Source organism: Enoplosus armatus, chromosome 14, assembly GCF_043641665.1.
Source record: "Enoplosus armatus isolate fEnoArm2 chromosome 14, fEnoArm2.hap1, whole genome shotgun sequence".
Lineage (NCBI taxonomy): Eukaryota > Metazoa > Chordata > Actinopteri > Centrarchiformes > Enoplosidae > Enoplosus > Enoplosus armatus.
The window spans coordinates 5,023,449-5,043,519 of record NC_092193.1 but is presented as its reverse complement, the minus strand read 5'-3'; the positions used below and the strand labels follow the sequence as shown (position 1 = coordinate 5,043,519).

The window sequence follows — 20,071 nt, the reverse complement described above, 5'->3', positions numbered from 1 at the left end:
CACTGCCTAACTGCAGCTACTGTATGTATTTTGGAGCTTATACTGTAGACACTTTCATAACAAAAAAAATAACAGGTTGGTTTATTTATTCACACAGAAAATAAAAAACATCAACAGAGAGATAGAAAGCAAAACAAGCTGTGGAGAATACAGAAACCTTGGTGGGCTTGTCTGGGTTTCCCCCAGAGAATTAAAATTCAAATCACAAAGACAAAAACTTATACAAAAGAGTGTGAGTCATTGTGTGTTTTCCAATGTGATGGGTAGACAAGTACGGGGGTCAGGAAGCACCCACAGACACTTTAATATGGAAGGGTAGAATTTCTATACTTCCTCTAAAACAGTAAACGTCTAAGTTAATAATATGAGTTTGCTTCTATTACGGTAAAAAAGAAAAAAACCCACCCCCAACTCTCTCACGGCACACTCATGATATTTTTACATTTCCTGATGTAAAACGACAGAAGTACCAGATTTAAAGACACATAAACACGATGTCAGTTATGTGTGTTGCACATGGCTCCAGGTGCTCTGTATACTGTGTCTCTTGATGGTGTGGGCATTTCTTGTTTTCTGTTATGTATGACTATTATTGCTGTTTCAAAACAGAAAGTTAGCACTTTAAGTACTTGATGTACATTTGCACCTTAGAGAAGGTTAGCTGCCTATGTTTGGAGCCTTAAGATATATGTTTTTTTTAACACTATTAAAAGCACTTACACATTGAATGTCATTGAATTTGAAGCAGTTAGAATAAACTTTGAAACAGATGCTTCCTCCCTTCCCCTTTTATTTTTCAGTTTAGACGACAAGAACACGAAGAAGACTTGTAATATGACTGCACCAGACTACACCTGAGTGCTGAGAGACGAGAATGTGAAAGTGATGTTGTAAGTCACTGATAATGATTCTATTCGGATGGAAATGTGTGACGATGATGGTTAGACATGACAGATGAAGCAGGGACAAGTATGATGAATATGTTGGAAATTGCATCTATTTGTAACATTTCCCCAATTAACATCGAGCTCTGGAGTGTTAATAGTGTTTAAAGTGCAGATGGAGAGATCAAATGAGACAATTCTCTCTAAAAAGTGATTTAATAAAGCTGATTATGAGTTATTAAAGGCCATATTTTGTTTTGTGTCTTTTACTAGCAATTTTATTGTGGTTGGAACGCTGATAGCTTGCCATCGCAAGACCATTTGACTAAATGCAAATTCGTCTGGAACCTCACAGTTCATTTTTGATTTTCAAGGGGCGTTATCAGCGGTGCAGACCAAAATGCCCCTGGACGCTGCAACCAATCAGAGCAACAAGATGCATCTACCAGAGCAAATTAAACTGGTCTGGTTTCCAGGCTAGAACACTGAGGCCCAACAGCAGAAACTCTCATTCATCTAAACTGTATTCTGTATGCTTTGCTAAATCTCCATAAACTTTGCATTTTTTTCTAATTAGCAATATTATCCTTTGTCTAACACAGCCTCATTTACATTGTGTTTGGGATGTTTTAAAGTTGTCATTGTCGCGTGCTAATCGTCATCACCCATTGTCATACTGTCAAATAGAAGACACACAAGCTGTACTTCCTCCAGAAGTAGCTTGAGGCGTGCATAACAGTCAGATCACTTCCTCATATGTGACATGTGTCAGAATGAGATCGTTTTCATTTCTATGGGCTGTTTCCCTGGTGTATCTGTGTCAAATGCAAGGTAAAGACATATTTTATTTGATTTTCTGCTTATATTTCTTGTTCTATTTTTAAAATCTGGTTGTCTGTTGTACCTTAGCCAAGAATGCCAAGGGGCTTGTACAAAGTCGTAATCTGAAAAAAGTCTGAGATTCAAATATATATATATATATAAAATATTTCTATACTTCCTCTAAAATAATAAATGTACAACTACAGTCAACTAAAAAAATACTTAAAGCTAACAAAAGCAACAAAAAGACAACCTGATATCGATCAGTTTCCTGATATCAAATTAGTCACCAAATAAGTGACAAACAAAACAAACAAGAATAACAAAGTTAAAGAAATGGAAGAAAGGATCATACAGTGAAGATAAAAGAAGTATAAAGACAAAAAGAAATAAAAGGTATAATGAAAATTAATAATGTTATTTTTCACTGTTCACCAGCTAGCTATCGAAGGATAGCCCAACCACTTTGTAATACTGTTGCAGGCTACATGTATCACAATGGGCCTGTTTTAGTTCTCCGTTTGTCGGCTGTATTTACGACAAATATAAGGCAAGAACTTCTTAACCATTCTTTAAATGCATTCTCTTTTCTTGGTTGGCTTGGTGTGTTTTCTATAGCACTAATTATCCTGACATCTTTGGTCCTATAGTGAGAATTTATATGTGGAATTGACTCAAAATAAAAAGCTACACAGACAATACATTGTTGGCTTTGGTCTTTTTTTTGGATTTGTAAACAGTGTAAACAAATATAGTGGAGATACTATTTTGGTCCATATGGGTGCAGCGATGCTAAGTGCAAAAGTGGACTATGGGTGGAGTGGAATATAGATCGGAGGTTGACGTGATCATTATCCTCTCGGCTCGTCAAATGACTTTTCTTATAACTCTAAAACAGTTGCGCTAATCATGGTAATAACAATAATATAATATTAATAATGCACATTATACTGTTTACTCCTTTTACCCAAATATAAAGTCTGTCAGTGCCTTTAAAGTGTACCTCTTGTACCTCTTTGGTTAGAGTTTGGTAAAGTTTAGATGACCAAAACTGCTTCGCAAAGGTTAGAGAAAGATAATTGTCTTAGTTAAAAGTTTGGAGACAATAGTGTGGGTGAGAGGGGGAGAAAAGAGGACAAGGTGAAAGAAAGTCCCCTGGTTTTCAGAAGAGACAGAGTGGAAAGTCTCTGTAATGTTGAAAGGAACGAAATATAGTAAGGATGGAGAAACATTCAGTATCGACAAAATAATGATTTTTATTGTCTTGTGTGTCTAATGTTTTCACAGGGTCCAGCTCTGTGACCCCTGTGTTTGTGAAGAAGGGAGACGATGTACTTCTGAATGTCACGACTGCTGATGATCTTGAGGAAGATGCTGTTGTTTTGTGGAAGTTCAATAAACAGACTATTTTAGTAAGATTTATACCTGATAGAGAACCAACAGTCTCTCCTGTTTACACTGGAAGGCTTGAGTTTTCTGTGAAAAATTACTCTATGAAACTGAAGAATCTAGAAGAGGCAGACAGTGGAGTTTATACTGCACAAGCAACAGGGATTCAAACTCAGCTAATACTAGCTGAACACAACGTCATAGTTCAAGGTAGGTTTGCTAACATTTCAGACACTGATAGAGAGTTTCTACCGCCACGTTTCTAAAACATTTCCCACAAACGTTCCCTCCTCAGATCCAGTGTCTCCAGTGGAACTGACAGTGGACTCCGTGTCCAGAAGCTCAGACTCCTGTAACCTCACTGTGACCTGCAGCACACAGGACTCTCACATTAACAGCACTTTTAGATGTGACAACCAGAACTGCAGTCAGGAGGGAGGACAGCGATCACAGGTCACAGCCTCTGGTGCTTCTCTCCATGTCTACCTGGGGGGGAATGGCTCAATCATCTGTAACCATAGCAACAACGTCAGCTGGATCGAGGACATGAAAACGATTGAACACTTCTGCAGAGATGTCCAAGATAATGGTAAGACTGAAAGACAAAGCAACTTGCTGATAGTGATGCACAGTTTGGATTGTAGCCCAGTTAAAAAAAAAAGAATAAATAAATATTTATTAGTAATAAAACAATAAATAAATTGGATTTATCACAGATAGGGTTAAAATATGTGTATTTTTCTCTCTGTTTTCAGGGGTGGGTAGGCTATTGGATTTTTACCATTTCTCAAGGAAGAGTTGCTCTGGGGGCAGAAATGACCTCATTTATTGTGCATTTGGCATTTTAAAATCACCATTTGCACTGAAGAACTTGTTAATTATTAATATATATATATATATCAGTGAAAACTAGTAAAAACCAAAAATGTCATTATTAACCTCTACCAGGGTGACCACGTGGTATTTAAATGTTGTGATTCAGTGACCTTTGGAAGGTTGGTAGTTTTAAATTGTGACAGTTTGGCTTCACCCATTACTTGAAAAAATTTAATTATTTCTTATTACAGATTCAATTCAATTCAATTCAATTCAATTCGATTTTATTTATATAGCGCCAAATCACAACAAAGTCATCTCATGACACTTTACAAAATAGAGCAGGTCTAAGACCGACTCTTTATAATGTTATGACAGAGACCCAACAGTTCCCAGATCAGGTCTGTTACCAAGAAATTTAAAACTGCAGTCTGTCAAAAGCACAAGCTGGCAAGATGTGATGCTACAGTAGCACTCGCTCAATTATGTTGAATGACTTAAATCAGGCATCATTTTCTAATCAGGCTTTTGTTTTTCTTTACAGATTCCAATGACAATGTCACTGTCACAGTGGTTGTTTGTTTTGTCATCCTATTTCTCGTTATCGTAGTTTTTGCAGCAGTTTTTTTTCATCGAAGGAGAGGAAAATGTAAGTTGTGTGTGCTTTTTAACATAGATATACACATTTAAATCTATTTACTGTACATTCATTCAAAGCAAAGTTCATCATCTGCCATACCCATAAATCCCCCTTTGTGTTACTGGGGAATACAGGTACAAAAATTATATAATTAAAAATATCTTAAACCTTTCATACAGCATACAGTGTGGGTGGGAATCCACAACTGTTCCTTATTTGCCATAGCCAATGTTGTGCCAAACTTCTGTGTAACTTAAAGCCTCTATATGTATATTTTTTGGGTGATTATTACATCTTTCAAATTATTCTTAGCATCCCCAGGCCAGATCCCAGGGGGGAGGAAAGGGGGTATCTTTTTGCCAAAGCATTTTTGATACAACCTCTAGGAGTCACCAACATCACAAAATATCAAATCCTACACATAAAGGCTTTAAAGTGAGCTGCTGTGTGAGGATGACACACTCTAAATCAGGATGCAATGAAGGTGCAGCTCAAGTAACGTAAAAGGTAAAGCAAACCAACATGTATTTCTTTATGACTGACCAGCAGATAAAACACAACAGAACATCGACAATACAGTATATGAAGTTCCTCAGGTAAGTGTCAAGTTCTTTTAACATCACTCTCCCAAATATGCCCAATAAACCGAGGAACAGAATTTCAGATTTTGAGCAATTTAACTGATTTAATTGATATGGAATTTGAGGAAACAGGCAAAATAAACAAAAATGCTTTAAAAAAAACAACAAAAAAGGAGCTTGACACACTTTTACTGGCTGTCCCTATGCACACCAATCACTATACATTTCCCTGACAAGGTGGTCTATTTGCTGAACCTGGTCCTGCTGTTCCTGGTCCTGCTGCTTGCTCCTACCTGCCACGTACGCACGTCACTGATTGTGCTGCTTGCTTGTGCTCATGTGTGTTGTTTTGAACCCGATGAACTAAATGAATTTCCAGATGCACCACGATGCTATCTATCCAAACCTGCTGCCGACGTCTCATCAAACTGCAGTGTCTTTCTTTATGCCACGTGTGTGTTGTTTGCTTGTGTTTTTCATTCACTTTGATGCATTGTTAGAATGGAAAGGACGATTTTTGAGAGCTGAAACCTGTGTTCCCGTTTACAAAACAGTAAATGTTGCAAAAGGTGTTGAGTTTGTGAAACTCTTCATACAATCATCAAAATCACATACTGGTGTCTGAAAAGAGATTTACTTTACGTCATGTATTCTCTTCTCCCTTTGCTTACGCTTTTTGACACACAGCATGTAACCTAAGCTACATGTGAGCTACATACTGAGACAAATGTTTTGTACTTCTGCATACTCTAACAGTGAATACTGAGAATATTGTGAGCTGAAGACTCCCAGGTGCACTTGCGTTAAACGTTTTTGCACGTTTTCTATGTGATAGTTGTGTGAAAAGTAGGTAAATTCACGAGAAATGTTTGAAGAGAACCACAAATCTTCATTTTCAGTCTTCAAATCAAGAGAAGGACAAAAACTGAAATTTGCAGTGTCCTTTTCTAAATACAACGTACTGTATGTGCTGTCAAGTGGTGTAGACGCTTCCTTTATGTGCTTTCTTTAAAATGCAGTGTGTTGTGCTCTCGCACAAGAGCTTGAACTCAAGTTTTAGACACATTGAAACCATGTCCAACACCTCACTCTTGATGATGCTGGTGATGAAAAACACCTAAAAATGTGTTTAAGAGCCATTTTAAGCATAAAAATACAAAGTAATTATGTTGTTTTGAAAAACCTGGTCATCACTTTTGTAGTTAATGATACAGAGGTTTGTAGTTTTTGAAGGATATATATGAGCTGCTGTTAATTGTAGTGAGATTACATGTTAATACAGTATAATATCACTGTCAGAAATAAAGTGTGGTAAATAAAAATGGCGAACGACCTTTCCTCAAAATGTAACCCTTATTTTCCAGGTCGAAACTACAGGCCAACCTCGGTATCAGAGTCCAGCAGGTGATGCTTCAGGTGTTTCTCCAACCTCCACCTACAGCTTGGTGGGGCCTCACGCTGGAAACATGGGATCCACTGAGACTAAAGGCAAGACTTTGCCAGAGACCTTGTATGCTCAGGTAGAAAAGACTTCCAAGTCCTGAAACAATTCACCAGGAATTGTGACACTTCTTCCGGTGTGAGTGCCTGGATGTTCTACTGTTAAGTGATACTCTGCTTGTTGCTTTTAATAAAGTGCCTGTTCAAAATAAGAGAAACTGCCTCCCTGAGTTTTTACCATGCGTGAACCACAGATCGCCACAATATTGTATATCTTGTTGTTTAAGATACTTGCAGCTAATATTAGTGCAACCAAAGAAGACGTGTATCTGAACACAATTACATTTCATTTATTTCCTATTAAGAGATACACAGTATTGTTCTTGTATTGTTTCTACAGACTTCAGTTAATTGATTTTATGTGTTGCAGCTTAAGGAATTGTTCAGGATGAGACAAATTAGCGAAAAAAAATAGTTTTTCTATGATTTGTCAGCTTTTTAAAAATATATTTTTACATGTAGTTGTTTTTAAAGATACAGTGCATCCGGAAAGTATTCACAGCGTTTCACTTTTTCCACATTTTGTTATGTTGCAGCCTTATACCAAAATGGATTAAATTCATTTTCTTCCTCAAAATTCTACACTCAACACCCCATAATGACAACGTGAAAAAAGTTTTTTTGAGATTTTTGCAAATTTATTAAAAATAAAAAACCTGAGAAATCACATGTACATAAGTATTCACAGCCTTTGCTCAATACTTTGTTGATGCACCTTTGGCAGCAATTGCAGCCTCAAGTCTTTTTGAATATGATGCCACAAGCTTGGCACACCTATCTTTGGGCAGTTTCACCCATTCCTCTTTGCAGCACCTCTCAAGCTCCATCAGGTTGGATGGGAAGCGTCGGTGCACAGCCATTTTCAGATCTCTCCAGAGATGTTCAATCGGATTCAAGTCTGGGCTCTGGCTGGGCCACTCAAGGACATTCACAGAGTTGTCCTGAAGCCACTCCTTTGATATCTTGGCTGTGTGCTTAGGGTCGTTGTCCTGCTGAAAGATAAACCGTCGCCCCAGTCTGAGGTCAAGAGCGCTCTGGAGCAGGTTTTCATCCAGGATGTCTCTGTACTTTGCTGCATTCATCTTTCCCTCTATCCTGACTAGTCTCCCAGTTCCTGCCGCTGAAAAACATCCCCACAGCATGATGCTGCCACCACCATGCTTCACTGTAGGGATGGTATTGGCCTGGTGATGAGCGGTGCCTGGTTTCCTCCAAACGTGACGCCTGGCATTCACACCAAAGAGTTCAATCTTTGTCTCATCAGACCAGAGAATTTTGTTTCTCATGGTCTGAGAGTCCTTCAGGTGCCTTTTGGCAAACTCCAGGCGGGCTGCTATGTGCCTTTTACTAAGGAGTGGCTTCCGTCTGGCCACTCTACCATACAGGCCTGATTGGTGGATTGCTGCAGAGATGGTTGTCCTTCTGGAAGGTTCTCCTCTCTCCACAGAGGAACTCTGGAGCTCTGACAGAGTGACCATCGGGTTCTTGGTCACCTCCCTGACTAAGGCCCTTCTCCCCCGATTACTCAGTTTAGATGGCCGGCCAGCTCTAGGAAGAGTCCTGGTGGTTCCGAACTTCTTCCACTTACGGATGATGGAGGCCACTGTGCTCATTGGGACCTTCAAAGCAGCAGAAATTTTTCTGTAACCTTCCCCAGATTTGTGCCTCGAGACAATCCTGTCTCGGAGGTCTACAGACAATTCCTTTGACTTCATGCTTGGTTTGTGCTCTGACATGCACTGTCAACTGTGGGACCTTATATAGACAGGTGTGTGCCTTTCCAAATCATGTCCAATCAACTGAATTTACCACAGGTGGACTCCAATTAAGCTGCAGAAACATCTCAAGGATGATCAGTGGAAACAGGATGCACCTGAGCTCAATTTTGAGCTTCATGGCAAAGGCTGTGAATACTTATGTACATGTGATTTCTTAGTTTTTTATTTTTAATAAATTTGCAAAAATTTCAAAAAGACTTTTTTCACATTGTCATTATGGGGTGTTGTGTGTAGAATTTTGAGGAAAAAAATTAATTTAATCCATTTTGGAATAAGGGTGTAACATAACAAAATGTGGAAAAAGTGAAGCGCCGTGAATACTTTCCGGATGCACTGTATATAGTTGCTTTTATTGATATAAAGAAATACTCAACTGAAAATACAATTTAGAATCAAATACTGGCTCCTTGTACACTTGGAAAACTGCAAAGTTTGTAGCTGTTCTGAATATATGGATCAACAACAGAGAAGTAGATTATGCTGAAACAAGCTTCACATTTTTCAGCACCACCTTTCATCCTTTAAGTGATGCTCAAAAGACAGATTTCCAGTAAAGTACTCCTTTAAGTTCAGTTCATGAGTGTAATTCATTGAGCCACGTATAGCTTTAATAAGTGTCCAATGATGGTGCATGTACCAGAATCTGCTTTGCTTAGTTCACACAAAGATTAAAACATGCTTCAACAAATGGGAATAACTGGGAATAATCTGTGTGTTTTGGTCAAATGAACATTGAATTTGCAAAACATACATGAAATGTTTTGTTTTTTATTTTTAGAATATTGTAAACGGGACCGCATGCAGTGTTACACACAGTGTATTAATCAAGGCTTTTTCTTGTAAGTTTTGATCATACAAAAATATAAGTTTCTAGTTTTGTCACGATAACATCCTCCAAAAACATTTTTTAACATGGTCATCTCTGTGCAATCATTTCATTTACAAAGAGACCACAGTGATTATTGGGTATAATCAATTAAAGCAGCCTTGTGCAGTTTCTTTGCAAAGGAATGTCCCCCAGTGGGCTCGTACATGCACAGTACAAACAAAACAGGGACCCACTCATAAAAAAAACTGCTCCATAGCGCTACTAGTGGTCAAAAACCCCACAGAGTACCTTTAACTTCAAGTTTTTCTAGATAAGAGAATGAAATATATGTAAGATTTGTTGGTAGAGAACCATTTCTTTCTTATTTTTGCTTTTTGAGCCTCTCCATGACGTGAACACCGATGACGGCAGACACCATGACGATCAGACCGACAACGAACACGACTGTCTTCACCAGACACACAGAGATGCCTGCAGAGAGACTCTCGGAAACTGGAACACAACAAAACCGGTTGTTTCATTACAAAAACGGACACATCAGATCCAGACTGTGACACTGCAGCAAAAGAGGAGTGAAAGCAACAAATCAGTTATTCCTCTTACTGTGTTTATATTGTAATTCCTACATTTCAAAATACATGCACTGCAAAGTGCAGTTGAAAAGTTGTAAAAAAGCATGTAAAACTGCTAAAAGACATGTCAGACGCCTATTAACTGATTTATTTAATTATTGTCATTTAATGTTCCTTTAAACATTTCTGTACTTTTTACTTAAGTTTGTATTTGCATCCTGACAGGGTGGTTTAGTCGGGTTCAGATCTTATTTACTTGGACATCAGCAAGTTGCTTTGTCTTTCAGTCTTACCATTATCTTGGACATCTCTGCAGACATGTTCAATCGTTTTCATGTCCTCGATCCAGCTGACGTTGCTATGGTTACATATGATTGAGCCATTCCCCCCCAGATAGACATGGAGAGAAGCACCAGAGGCTGTGACCTGTGATCGCTGTCCTCCCTCCTGACTGCAGGTCTGGTTGTCACATCTAAAAGTGCTGTTAATGTGAGAGTCCTGTGTGCTGCAGGTCACAGTGAGGTTACAGGAGTCTGAGCTTCTGGACACGGAGTCCACTGTCAGTTCCACTGGAGACACTGGATCTGAGGAGGGAACGTTTGTGGGAAATGTTTTAGAAACGTGGCGGTAGAAACTCTCTATCAGTGTCTGAAATGTTAGCAAACCTACCTTGAACTATGACGTTGTGTTCAGCTAGTATTAGCTGAGTTTGAATCCCTGCTGCTTGTGCAGTATAAACTCCACTGTCTGCCTCTTCTAGATTCTTCAGTTTCACAGAGTAATTTTTCACAGAAAACTCAAGCCTTTCAGTGTAAACAGGAGAGGCTGTTGGTTCTCTATCAGGTATAAATCTTACTAAAATAGTCTGTTTATTGAACTTCCACAAAACAATAGCATCTTCCTCAAGATCATCAGCAGTCGTGACATTCAGAAGTACATCGTCTCCCTTCTTCACAAACACAGGGGTCACAGAGCTGGACCCTGTGAAAACATTAGACACACAAGACAATAAAAATCACACATGATATAAGATCATCATTAAATGCAGGCTTCATATTTGAACGTCATAGTGCAAAATGAGGTGAGGCGAAGGACCCTCAGTTTATCACAGCTAATCAAGGGCTGGAAAAGGTATATTTTCCTTTGTTCCTTTGTTGCTCCTGCTGGCATTCAGTATGTTCAAAACTTTGCTTGAAGATGTGAGCAGACATGTAATACAATAAAGTGCTTTGCCATTCTTCTTCTGATCACTTTAACTACGACTACTGGTAATAATAACTCCGTCTGTCCATGTGTCAAAGTGAACCTGAGCAAGAGCCTCAAATTGTTCTCAATGGGTGAATGAGGGAAAAAGTTGCTTCTGCCAAATTAATGTATGTAAAAGCTCAGAAAACTTCACATTACAGTAACTGTTACTAATTAATTTACTTCAATATACTGGTATTGTGTAATTTCCTCAATTTTTTAAGATGATGTCAGTATTTTCGTAACTGATTCTTTTGCTTGAAGTCAGTGGATTTTTATGTTCAGCATTGAAAACTAAGTTTTTGTTTGTTGCAATTTCTTCTGGTAACCAGGCTATTTTTTTGAAGTAGGAAGCTACTAATTAACTTGACAAAACCCCTTCAGGCCCACAGTGATGCCACCTTTAAAACCTTACAATGTACTTTTGGCCTTAAACTGTTTTAAGTGAATAAAATCTCTCTCATGTGATCACTTGGTTCCTTTTTTGCATGGTTATACATACAAAGGAAGGCTCATTGATAACATAGCACATTCTATCAGTTAGCACATGTGTGTATTGCTAATCATAAGATAAAATCTGATGTAACTTCATGGTGCTCAGTTCATTGATCACAATAAAGAAGGTTGCTCACGCGTCATTGCTGTATCTGTTAATAACATTTTATAAGACAGTGATCTTCTCCTACCTGGTGCCTCTATGCAGACCAGCAGTCCCAGTATCACAAAGATAGACATTATAGAGTCTCTGTTCGGTCGTCCTGCCTGACTATTATAATGTGTGTGTTATGTTTTGCTCTAATAAACACGCTACAGGGTTAAAGCCACAGTCACAGTGGTGTCTTTCCTGTAAAAACCACACTGACCAATGAACTTCTTCTGTATGCTGCGTCACAGTTAGCAGACAGTTCAGTTTCATCTTTGGTCCGTGGGACAAAAGTTATTTGAAAGAAAACAAAGACAAAAAAGGAAGAGACAAAAGAAGGAAAGAACATTACATTTTGTCAATACATTACATAAGAACATAATTATATAAATTACTGTGGTTTGCACTGTGTATTTGTTTTACTAGTTCAGGCTTTGCTGCACTTAAACTCATCATGGTGTCTCATTGCGCTTGCAATTTTAACCACTTCCTTTTTTGTAGCTCTGAATTTAACACCTCTTGCATTTTCAGATTCTGAAAGATACTGGTGGTAAACTGTAAATGTAAATGTTGCCACTGAAAACTGTGTGCCAAAGAAAAAGGAACCTGCAAAGGCATCTTTACATAGTAATCATTCTGTGCCAGGAAACAGGAATACAATTATCAGAAAACCAAAGACGCGTCAGTCTTCTCTTCTTTATGCAGGCCATATATTTCTTTTCACCTGATCTTTTAGGCACGTTGCATTGCACCAATGATACATAAGAAAACCACACATCTGAATGAAATTCACATGAAAACATAGTTTGTCAGTCATCTGGTTTTATCTGTTCTCTGTCGCTCACTCAACACTTGACAATGAGAAGTCTGGCCTGAAAGTAGAGGTCACGTGATCTGAACTGCCGAAAGGTTTTGTCTTTCCTTCACTCGAGATGAAAACCCTCCTGCTGTTACAACATTAGTTCATTTTTTATTACATTACATTGACATCACAAGAGTATTCGACACCCTGAAACCAGTAAACCTGCCTTTTTTTGGTATGTTTTTTAAAATTTCGATAGTAGAATAGCAATAGTCATAAGGAGCATCATGTATCTTGCATTATTGAGACATGGTGTTATTTCATACTCTGGGGACTAAATGATTCATGGCAATCCATCCCATAGTTGCTGAGATGATTCATTCTGGACCAAAGAGGTGGACAGACCAACATTGTTAGCCACGCCTCTAGTGTGGCTAAAAATCCTCAGAGTTTTGAAGTGCTTACCTGAGGTTCCTGGTTCAAATCCCAGAGCAGCTGAGAAAATGGGTATGGAAACTGAATCAAGACCCGTCTACCCTCCCTAAACCACAACCAACAAGAAGCCTGTAAGCAAGGCACTCAAACCTTGCAGAGCAGCTTGGCGGCAACAGTAAAAGACAGTTTACTTCCCTTCCTGCAGCCACACCGTCTCTATCAGTCCCTGTCTTCAGCCCCTGCTCACTTCTCCCAGTCCATGCACTCTCCTCCAACTCTCCAGACCTGCCATCCTGTTTTTTTTCAATGTTGGTTACATTTTAATTCTACCTACAATGCATTGCAGATGTTTAAAAACCTTTAGACTAACCCTGAAGTTTAGACATTTAAGAAATCAACTGTTTTGTTTTTTCAATCCAAATTGTCTACAGTATATAAGTTAAATTCACATCATATTTGCCTGATTTATTCCTCTTTTACCATATTTTAAATCATGCCTGCCATTTTGGTTGTATAACAGTTGTAAAGTAGAGTGGGAAGTAGTTTGTCATAGTTCTGGTAATAGTATGACAATGGCATGTTTTCACAACATCTGACAGTGTTTACAGTGTAAAGAGGTTTTCTTTTGAAAAACCCAGCATGAAGTCATTTTGTTCTGACTTACGGTGAGAGGAAGCCAAATCTGTCGAACAAACAACGACAGATTTTGCTCTGATGCATCATCTGCATTTTGATGACATACGAGTCACTCGTAATCTCCCCCAATCCGCAATCCACAGACCTCAAACCCATGGAGCTTAAGAACAAATCACTCCAGGTAGGAATGCCAGCATGGTGTCTTCCAACAGAATACCCAATGTTTGCATTTATCTTGCCAGTTTTTTCTTTTTTCTTATTTCTTATCCAGAGATGCTGCTTGAGTTTAAAGAAAGTGCCATAAAAAACGACGAAACGTTGCCTGCTTATTCTAAAAAAGGACCAGTGTGTGCGTCCAGACTCCTGCCCCTGCCAAAGCCTGGACTTAAACCAGAGCAGTCCTCAGACATGCTGGTCTGTTTATAGCCTCATCAGATGCATCTCTGAATCTATGAACTCTTTGTGAAAGAAGAGGCTTTAGCAGAATTAACACTGAGGAGGAATAATCTACCAACAGTTTTCACTGATCAGCCAGGGATCTTTAGACCATGACTCAAATAATCCATCTTCAAATAGAGGAAGGATGCAACTTGTATCATACATTTGAATACATTTGCATTATAAATTGCTGTTAAAATGTAGACTTCCACAAGAGAAAGATTACTATGAAGCCAGGAATCCTCATTGTGATCCACTTCATTTATTCATGTCAGTTACAGTAGATTTGTGTAATATCTTTGTAGTTTGATATTTTATTCCAGCTTGCAAACCTGCTCCTGATACAAGGTGTCTTCAGTGACAGTCAGTAGCACAGTTACAGTCTGCTTTACTAGCATCGGGCAAATTAATGATTTCTGTTTATCAAACTGGAGGACAACGTTTAAATATATCATCCCTCAAAATCTGGACGTCTAGCCTCCGAGATCACAACAGAGTTTCATATTTGGATCGTCAATTAAAGGCCGATCAGTGTGATTTATGAGGCTTTGTGGATGTATGTAGAAAGGTCAGTGTTAATTGGACTTGAGTTTGACCTTTAACTATAGCACCCCAGTTATGTTATTTTAAGTGCCAAAAAGCATTGTTCCTCAGTGTGTAAACATTGATATCCATCCATCAGTATGTAAACACTGTTGGGTACGTCCTCCCTTGTGATGTGATGCAGCTTCTTTGATCAAATATTTATGTAAACCGCAGACTGCCCTCAAGCTAGGTTATTTCAGTCCCCTTGGAGATTTCAAAGCCTGACTGTCCGATGTTTTTATGCCTCTTGTAAAGTTTTTGATGAACTATTTGTCATTTGATTGTTGCTTGTCGGGCCTTATTTGTGTTATTCTTCTTGACCATGAATGTTTCTTTTTCTCATATCTCTGTCAAAAGAGAGATGTTGATCTCAATCCTATAAATGACCAACGATATACTGGCTTTAAATACTGGTTGGATAGTCTTATTGGTTTTCTTTTCCTCACACTCATTCCTTTTGACCTGTCCGGGGTGTACCCTGTCTCTCAACCCCGCAACCCTCTGAAGGATAAGTGGGTATAGCCGACGGATGGATGTCAGACGGGTTGTTTTTTTTTTCTTAATTAAATTTAAATATATTTTATTTGTGAAAATGGTCAAGTTCAAAGATTATTGACATTGGAAACAAGCTTCAAAAATGCATATCGCTCAAACCCTGATTTGTAATCAAGTCACACCCAAAGTGTCAGTCTCTTTTCGTCAGTCCCTGACCCAACAGACCAAGTCGGTACAGTTACACCAAGGACATCTATTATGAGTCACATTATCCTCTGGTTCAGTAATAAATAATTGCCTACATCCTAATTTACTCCCTTCCCTTCCTTTTCCACTCATCACTCAAAACTGCTCTCCCACCACAAGATGGCGACAGCATCAAACAAACCCCCCCCCCACACACACACACAACCCACTTGACGACTTCTCTGCCTCCGAGACACAAAGCCAGTGACATCATCTGCGGAGGGACAGAGGGTGTGCGAAGGACAAATGTCTTGAAATGCATTACATCATTCTCCACTAATATGATAATATATCTCAGGCGCTGAGTGCGGTGCCAAGTATGAGAGGGGCCATAATCCATACAACGACCGCTTCAAATGTGAACAAGGGGATAAAATGGAAGTGGTGGTGGTGAGGGGGGGGGTCCACTGGAGTCGGGAGTGCAGTGCTGAAGGTTATTCCAGACATTATTCCTCAATGAGAGCAAGAGGAGAGAGGAGAGGATAATCACTATTACACACTAAGTAAAGATGAGGAAGGGAGGCTCTAATGCGCCCTGTCTGTTTTCTGTCCTTCTCTTTCTTTTTTCCTGCCATATCTGTTATTTCTTTCTTGCTTTTGCTTTTTCTCCACCCTCATTTTTCCTGTCATGTCAGGAGAGGAGGACTGAGGAGAGAAATGGTGAAAGGAGGAGTGAGGAGGAGTGACGAGACGAAGGCGGGTGAGAAAAAGGTTGCAGAGAGGAGAGGAGGACGGCGAAGTAGGAAAAGGGAGAATTGAAAAGAAGAATTGAGAAGAGAGAATGAAAAAAGGAGGGCAGGGAAGAGAACAATGAGAGGAAAGGGGGAAAGGAGGAGAAGGTTGAAGAGGTGAGAGTGGAACTGTGAAGAGGAGCTACTGCAAAATCTGAAAGGAGGAGAAGTGAGAGGAGGACTGAGGACAAAAAGGAGAAAGGAAGAGAGGAAAGATGAAAGTAGAGGAGAGGAGGAAAAAGTTGCAGTGATGTGAGAAGGACTGACAACATGAGGTGAGAGAGAAATTATAGTAGGAGAGGTGAAAGGAGGACTAAAGGGAGGAGAGGAGAAGAAAAGAAGAGGAGGGAGGGCAGAGGAGGTGAAAGGAGGACAGAGGAGGACTACAATGATGAGGCAAGAGGGGAGTATAGAGACAAGATAGTTAGAAGACGTGAAAGGAGGAATGAGAAGACAAAATAGGAGAGGAGAAGAGAGAAATGGTTGGAGAGGTGAGAGGAGGACTGACAGCATGAGGTGAAGAGGTGATCAGAAAAAAGGGTGAAATGAGGAGTAAGGAGAGGAGAGAAGAAGAGAGGGTAGTGTAGATGAACGAAGAACTGAGGACATATAGCTAGAGGAGAAGAGCAGAGGAATGGGGGATGAAAGGTAGACTGACGAGGAGAAGAGAGAGAGGAGGACAGACAAGATGAGAAATGACAAAAGAGAAGGAGGACAGAGAAGAGAAAGAAAGGAGGAGAAGAGGGTGAGGTTTGAGATGTGAGAGAAGACCTGAGAAGGGTGAGGTGAGGAGAGAAGAAGAGAGAAAGGAGGACTGAGGACTGAAGTGAAAGAAAAAGACGAGAGAGGAGAGTTGGACAAGGCTGGAAAGGAAAGAGAAGATGAGGAAGGGAGACCTGAAGAGGTTGAGGGAGGAAAAAGAGGCGAAAAGAGAGGGGAGAGGAAACATTGTGAAATCAAAGAGAGGAGGAGAGGGGAAGGGAGAAGGTTAGAGAAGTGAGAGGAGAGAAGAAGAGAAGTAGAGGTAAGTGCATGACTGACAAAAAGAAATGGGAGGAGAGAAGAGGAGAGGAGGACAACGGCAAAAGAAAAGGAGACATGAGACAGAAGAGCAAAAGGGGGACTGAGGAGAGGAGGAGAGAAGACATGGTGAAAGGAGGTTAGAGAAGAAGAAAGGGAAAAGGGAGACGTGGTTGGAGAGGTGAGAGAAGGACAGACAACATGATTTGAAGAAAGAGAGTGGAGGAGAGGACAGGACAGGAGGAGTAAGGACAAGTCGAAGGAAAGATGAGCAGAGGACATTAGGAGAATATATGTGAAAAGGAGTGACAAGGTGACGCAAGAGAAGAGGGGAGACAAGTAGAAGTGGAGAAAGACGGGAGCAAAGCAGAACGTTAGAGGAATGATAAAGAGATCAGGCAGAAGGGAGGAGAGGAGGAGAGGAAGAGGGGAGAAGAGGAGGACAGACCAGAAGTGAGTTTTAAATGAGAGGACGTTTGTCTCGGTGTTGTGCTCCGAGCTCCACTGTCACACTCGGATTCAGGTAAATACTCTGTATGCCGTCGTGCCTGTGTGTTATACATAGACACATTCATAGTTTGACCTGAATAAACAGCGGGATGTGTGATGTACAAACTTCATTCAAAGAGTTGAAACCATAAAAATACATAATATATAATAAGACAAACTCTATGTAAACTAGGATTCAGCTTAATAAATAAATGCAAAACAAAGGAGGCTTTGCTGCTGTTCTTATGAAAGCCGTGTCTTCTTTTATTTTCTGTTATACTGTGGAAAAATAATTACATACAATTTGAGAAAACAAAATCAAACAGAGAAACATGAAAATAAAGGAACATTTTAATAATATCTTGTATGTTTTGTACAGTTTTTTTTTCTTGAATAAAAGGGATAAACAAGTACTCAAAGCCAACATGAACATAATACACATGTGAACAATATATAGGGATAAAACTAAAAAGTTAAATTGGAGTATGGAGAATATATGCTTATTTGAAAACCCGCACTGTTGCTCTCTCACCCACATGACACCTCCACTCAAGTGCAATATGGAATCCTTCTCACTGTACTGATCATTGTCTTCAGATGTGTAACGATAACAAGCTCAACATCAATTAATCCTGTTCACTCGTGCAGCTGTTTCAGAGAGCAGACAGGCTCGGCAGCTGGATGAGGGGCGAGCGGACTACCTCGCCTCCTTCCTCGTGTCCTTAGGCCACGCAATGTCTCCTTTCTCTGTCTCACCAGCTGTCCCGCTTCATGCTAGGGTTTGACTGATACAGGATTCAGATTCTTTTCTGACAATATTTAACACCTTCAAAATCACCAAAAACAAGTATGAAACGTTTCCAACTTCTTCTTGGAAGGGTGGAAATGCCTTTAAAGCGTTAGTTGACAATAAAATGTAGATGGAACTCTGTTTTCAGCTCTTTAAGGCAGTTTAAAGTTATAATCCTTCAGATTTCAGCCCTCCTAGCGCTGGCTAGGAGCAATTAACCTTTTTCACAAAGACTGAGGAAATATGCTGTTTTAAGAGTTATTTCTGTAAGTGGACTTGCAACAACCTGTAAAGCTGCGTCGATTTCATCCGCACTTGTTTCTTGTCTCTCTTTTTCATGAAAGCAGCTAGTCTTCTAGCTAAAGCAGGCACAGGAAGATGAAGTCTCTGTCCTTGATCCCACCTCCAAAGCTCTGATTTGTCTGTTGTTTCTTTCCAGCTTAACCTCTAAAGGTGTGGGACCAGTCCATCTGGCTAACAGTACACCCAAACATTGCGGGTTCATCGCATCACATTGTTTCAATGAGGACTAAGGAAGACAACAGTCATCTGAAACAGTAACACTGCACTCATGACCCAACGTTGTCTTCCGCATTAAAGGAAATGTGTGCGCTCGTTGGTCTTTCCATGTGAAATGATATGCAATTTGAATGCTGCGCCAACAAGGCGGACTCTGCCAGTAACATCGAAGGCTAATATATAGAGAAGCAATTACAGAATGGAAATACATTAAATGGCTATATTGATCATTTTGATATCGTGAATAGTATCAAAAATGGGATAAAAACCTTAAGGATTATAACTTTAACAACAATTCAGTATAATACTGCCTTTTAATCAATCATATTTTCACAAATGTGATCGTTAAATGAATTAATACAATCTGTTGAGGAAATCAAGTTTCATTGAAGGTTTTAGAGACTATCTGTATGCAGCTGTGGTCAGGAGGAACCTCCATCATACCGGCAGGTGACAACATTACTGCTTGATCTATCTGATATTTTCCCAGAACAATCAGTCAAACCCTAATTTCTACAGTCCAGTGGTCCCAGCACATTTATAATGGTATGACAACACACACACACACACGTTCAAAGATGGACGCATACAGTAAATGTGCATGTGTGGAGACAAGTAGCCCACGCATGCATACACTGTCACCTATGAGCATACATACACATTAACACAATATGGCAACACAAATGGCTGCTGCATTTGTTTATCTGCTCAGTTCATTTTTTTTTTGCACAGTCTTTTGGCACTCACTGAAGACTCCACAAGGTAAAAATGGACACTTGAGTCGGTCTTGGCCAGGGATGGCGCAGCACAGCACAGCATGGAACAGAGCAGTTAGCTGTGGGTCTGGCCTGGTTCTAGCCTGGGTTGGCCTAGTTGAGACAGAGTTTTGGCTATTTGTGGCCTGGCTGAGCTTTCGTTTTGGCAACAGACACCACACATAACCCCTCTCTTATTTTCGCTGGGTTGATTAATCAGAGCCCCATCTTTCCAATGCATACAAACTAAAATAAAATACTGTGTATAAAAGTTTAAACACACTTTTCTTTCACTGGTGATGCAACACAAAGTAATACCAAGAAAATAAGACTTAAAATACTGATTTTCAAAGAAAGAAACGAGAAATAAATGAACACTGAGGATGATGTTATGAGCTTATGAAGCTATATATTCTCTGAAAACAGACTCC

General features: G+C 39.6%; 2 protein-coding genes across 4 annotated transcripts; one reads left to right on the top strand and one right to left on the bottom strand.

Moving 5' to 3' along the window:
* The first annotated feature begins 1,623 nt into the window (after window positions 1-1,623).
* LOC139296836 (SLAM family member 9-like) lies at window positions 1,624-6,778 on the top strand. Of its 3 annotated transcripts, none has more exons than XM_070919371.1 (6): window positions 1,624-1,715; window positions 2,994-3,305; window positions 3,391-3,684; window positions 4,456-4,560; window positions 5,101-5,147; window positions 6,497-6,778. In XM_070919371.1, exons 1-6 carry the CDS (start codon window positions 1,658-1,660, stop codon window positions 6,674-6,676), a joined length of 996 nt encoding a protein of 331 aa, XP_070775472.1. In that variant the 5' UTR covers window positions 1,624-1,657; the 3' UTR covers window positions 6,677-6,778. The 3 variants fall into 3 exon arrangements, with proteins under 3 accessions (XP_070775472.1, XP_070775471.1, XP_070775473.1); XM_070919370.1 differs by having other exon boundaries at window positions 5,098-5,147; XM_070919372.1 differs by lacking the exon at window positions 5,101-5,147 and having other exon boundaries at window positions 6,497-6,676.
* A 2,424-nt stretch (window positions 6,779-9,202) lies between these two features.
* LOC139297055 (SLAM family member 6-like) lies at window positions 9,203-11,791 on the bottom strand. Its single transcript, XM_070919640.1, has 4 exons — window positions 11,743-11,791; window positions 10,481-10,792; window positions 10,105-10,395; window positions 9,203-9,731 (listed from the first exon to the last, which is right to left on the bottom strand). The coding sequence occupies exons 1-4, from the start codon at window positions 11,789-11,791 to the stop codon at window positions 9,601-9,603; spliced, it is 783 nt and encodes a 260-aa protein (XP_070775741.1). The 3' UTR covers window positions 9,203-9,600.
* Between the last annotated feature and the right edge of the window lie 8,280 nt (window positions 11,792-20,071).

Coding starts and splice junctions, on each gene's coding strand:
- LOC139297055 (XM_070919640.1), bottom strand. CDS start 11,791: ATGTCTATCTTTGTGATACTGGGACTGCTGGTCTGCATAGAGGCACCA. Junction 10,793..11,742: donor GGTCTGCATAGAGGCACCAG/GTAGGAGAAGAT, acceptor ATGTTTTCACAG/GGTCCAGCTCTGTGACCCCT. Junction 9,732..10,104: donor CAGAGATGTCCAAGATAATG/GTAAGACTGAAA, acceptor GTTGTGTTCCAG/TTTCCGAGAGTCTCTCTGCA.
- LOC139296836 (XM_070919370.1), top strand. CDS start 1,658: ATGAGATCGTTTTCATTTCTATGGGCTGTTTCCCTGGTGTATCTGTGT. Junction 3,685..4,455: donor CAGAGATGTCCAAGATAATG/GTAAGACTGAAA, acceptor TTTTCTTTACAG/ATTCCAATGACAATGTCACT. Junction 5,148..6,496: donor CAGTATATGAAGTTCCTCAG/GTAAGTGTCAAG, acceptor CTTATTTTCCAG/GTCGAAACTACAGGCCAACC.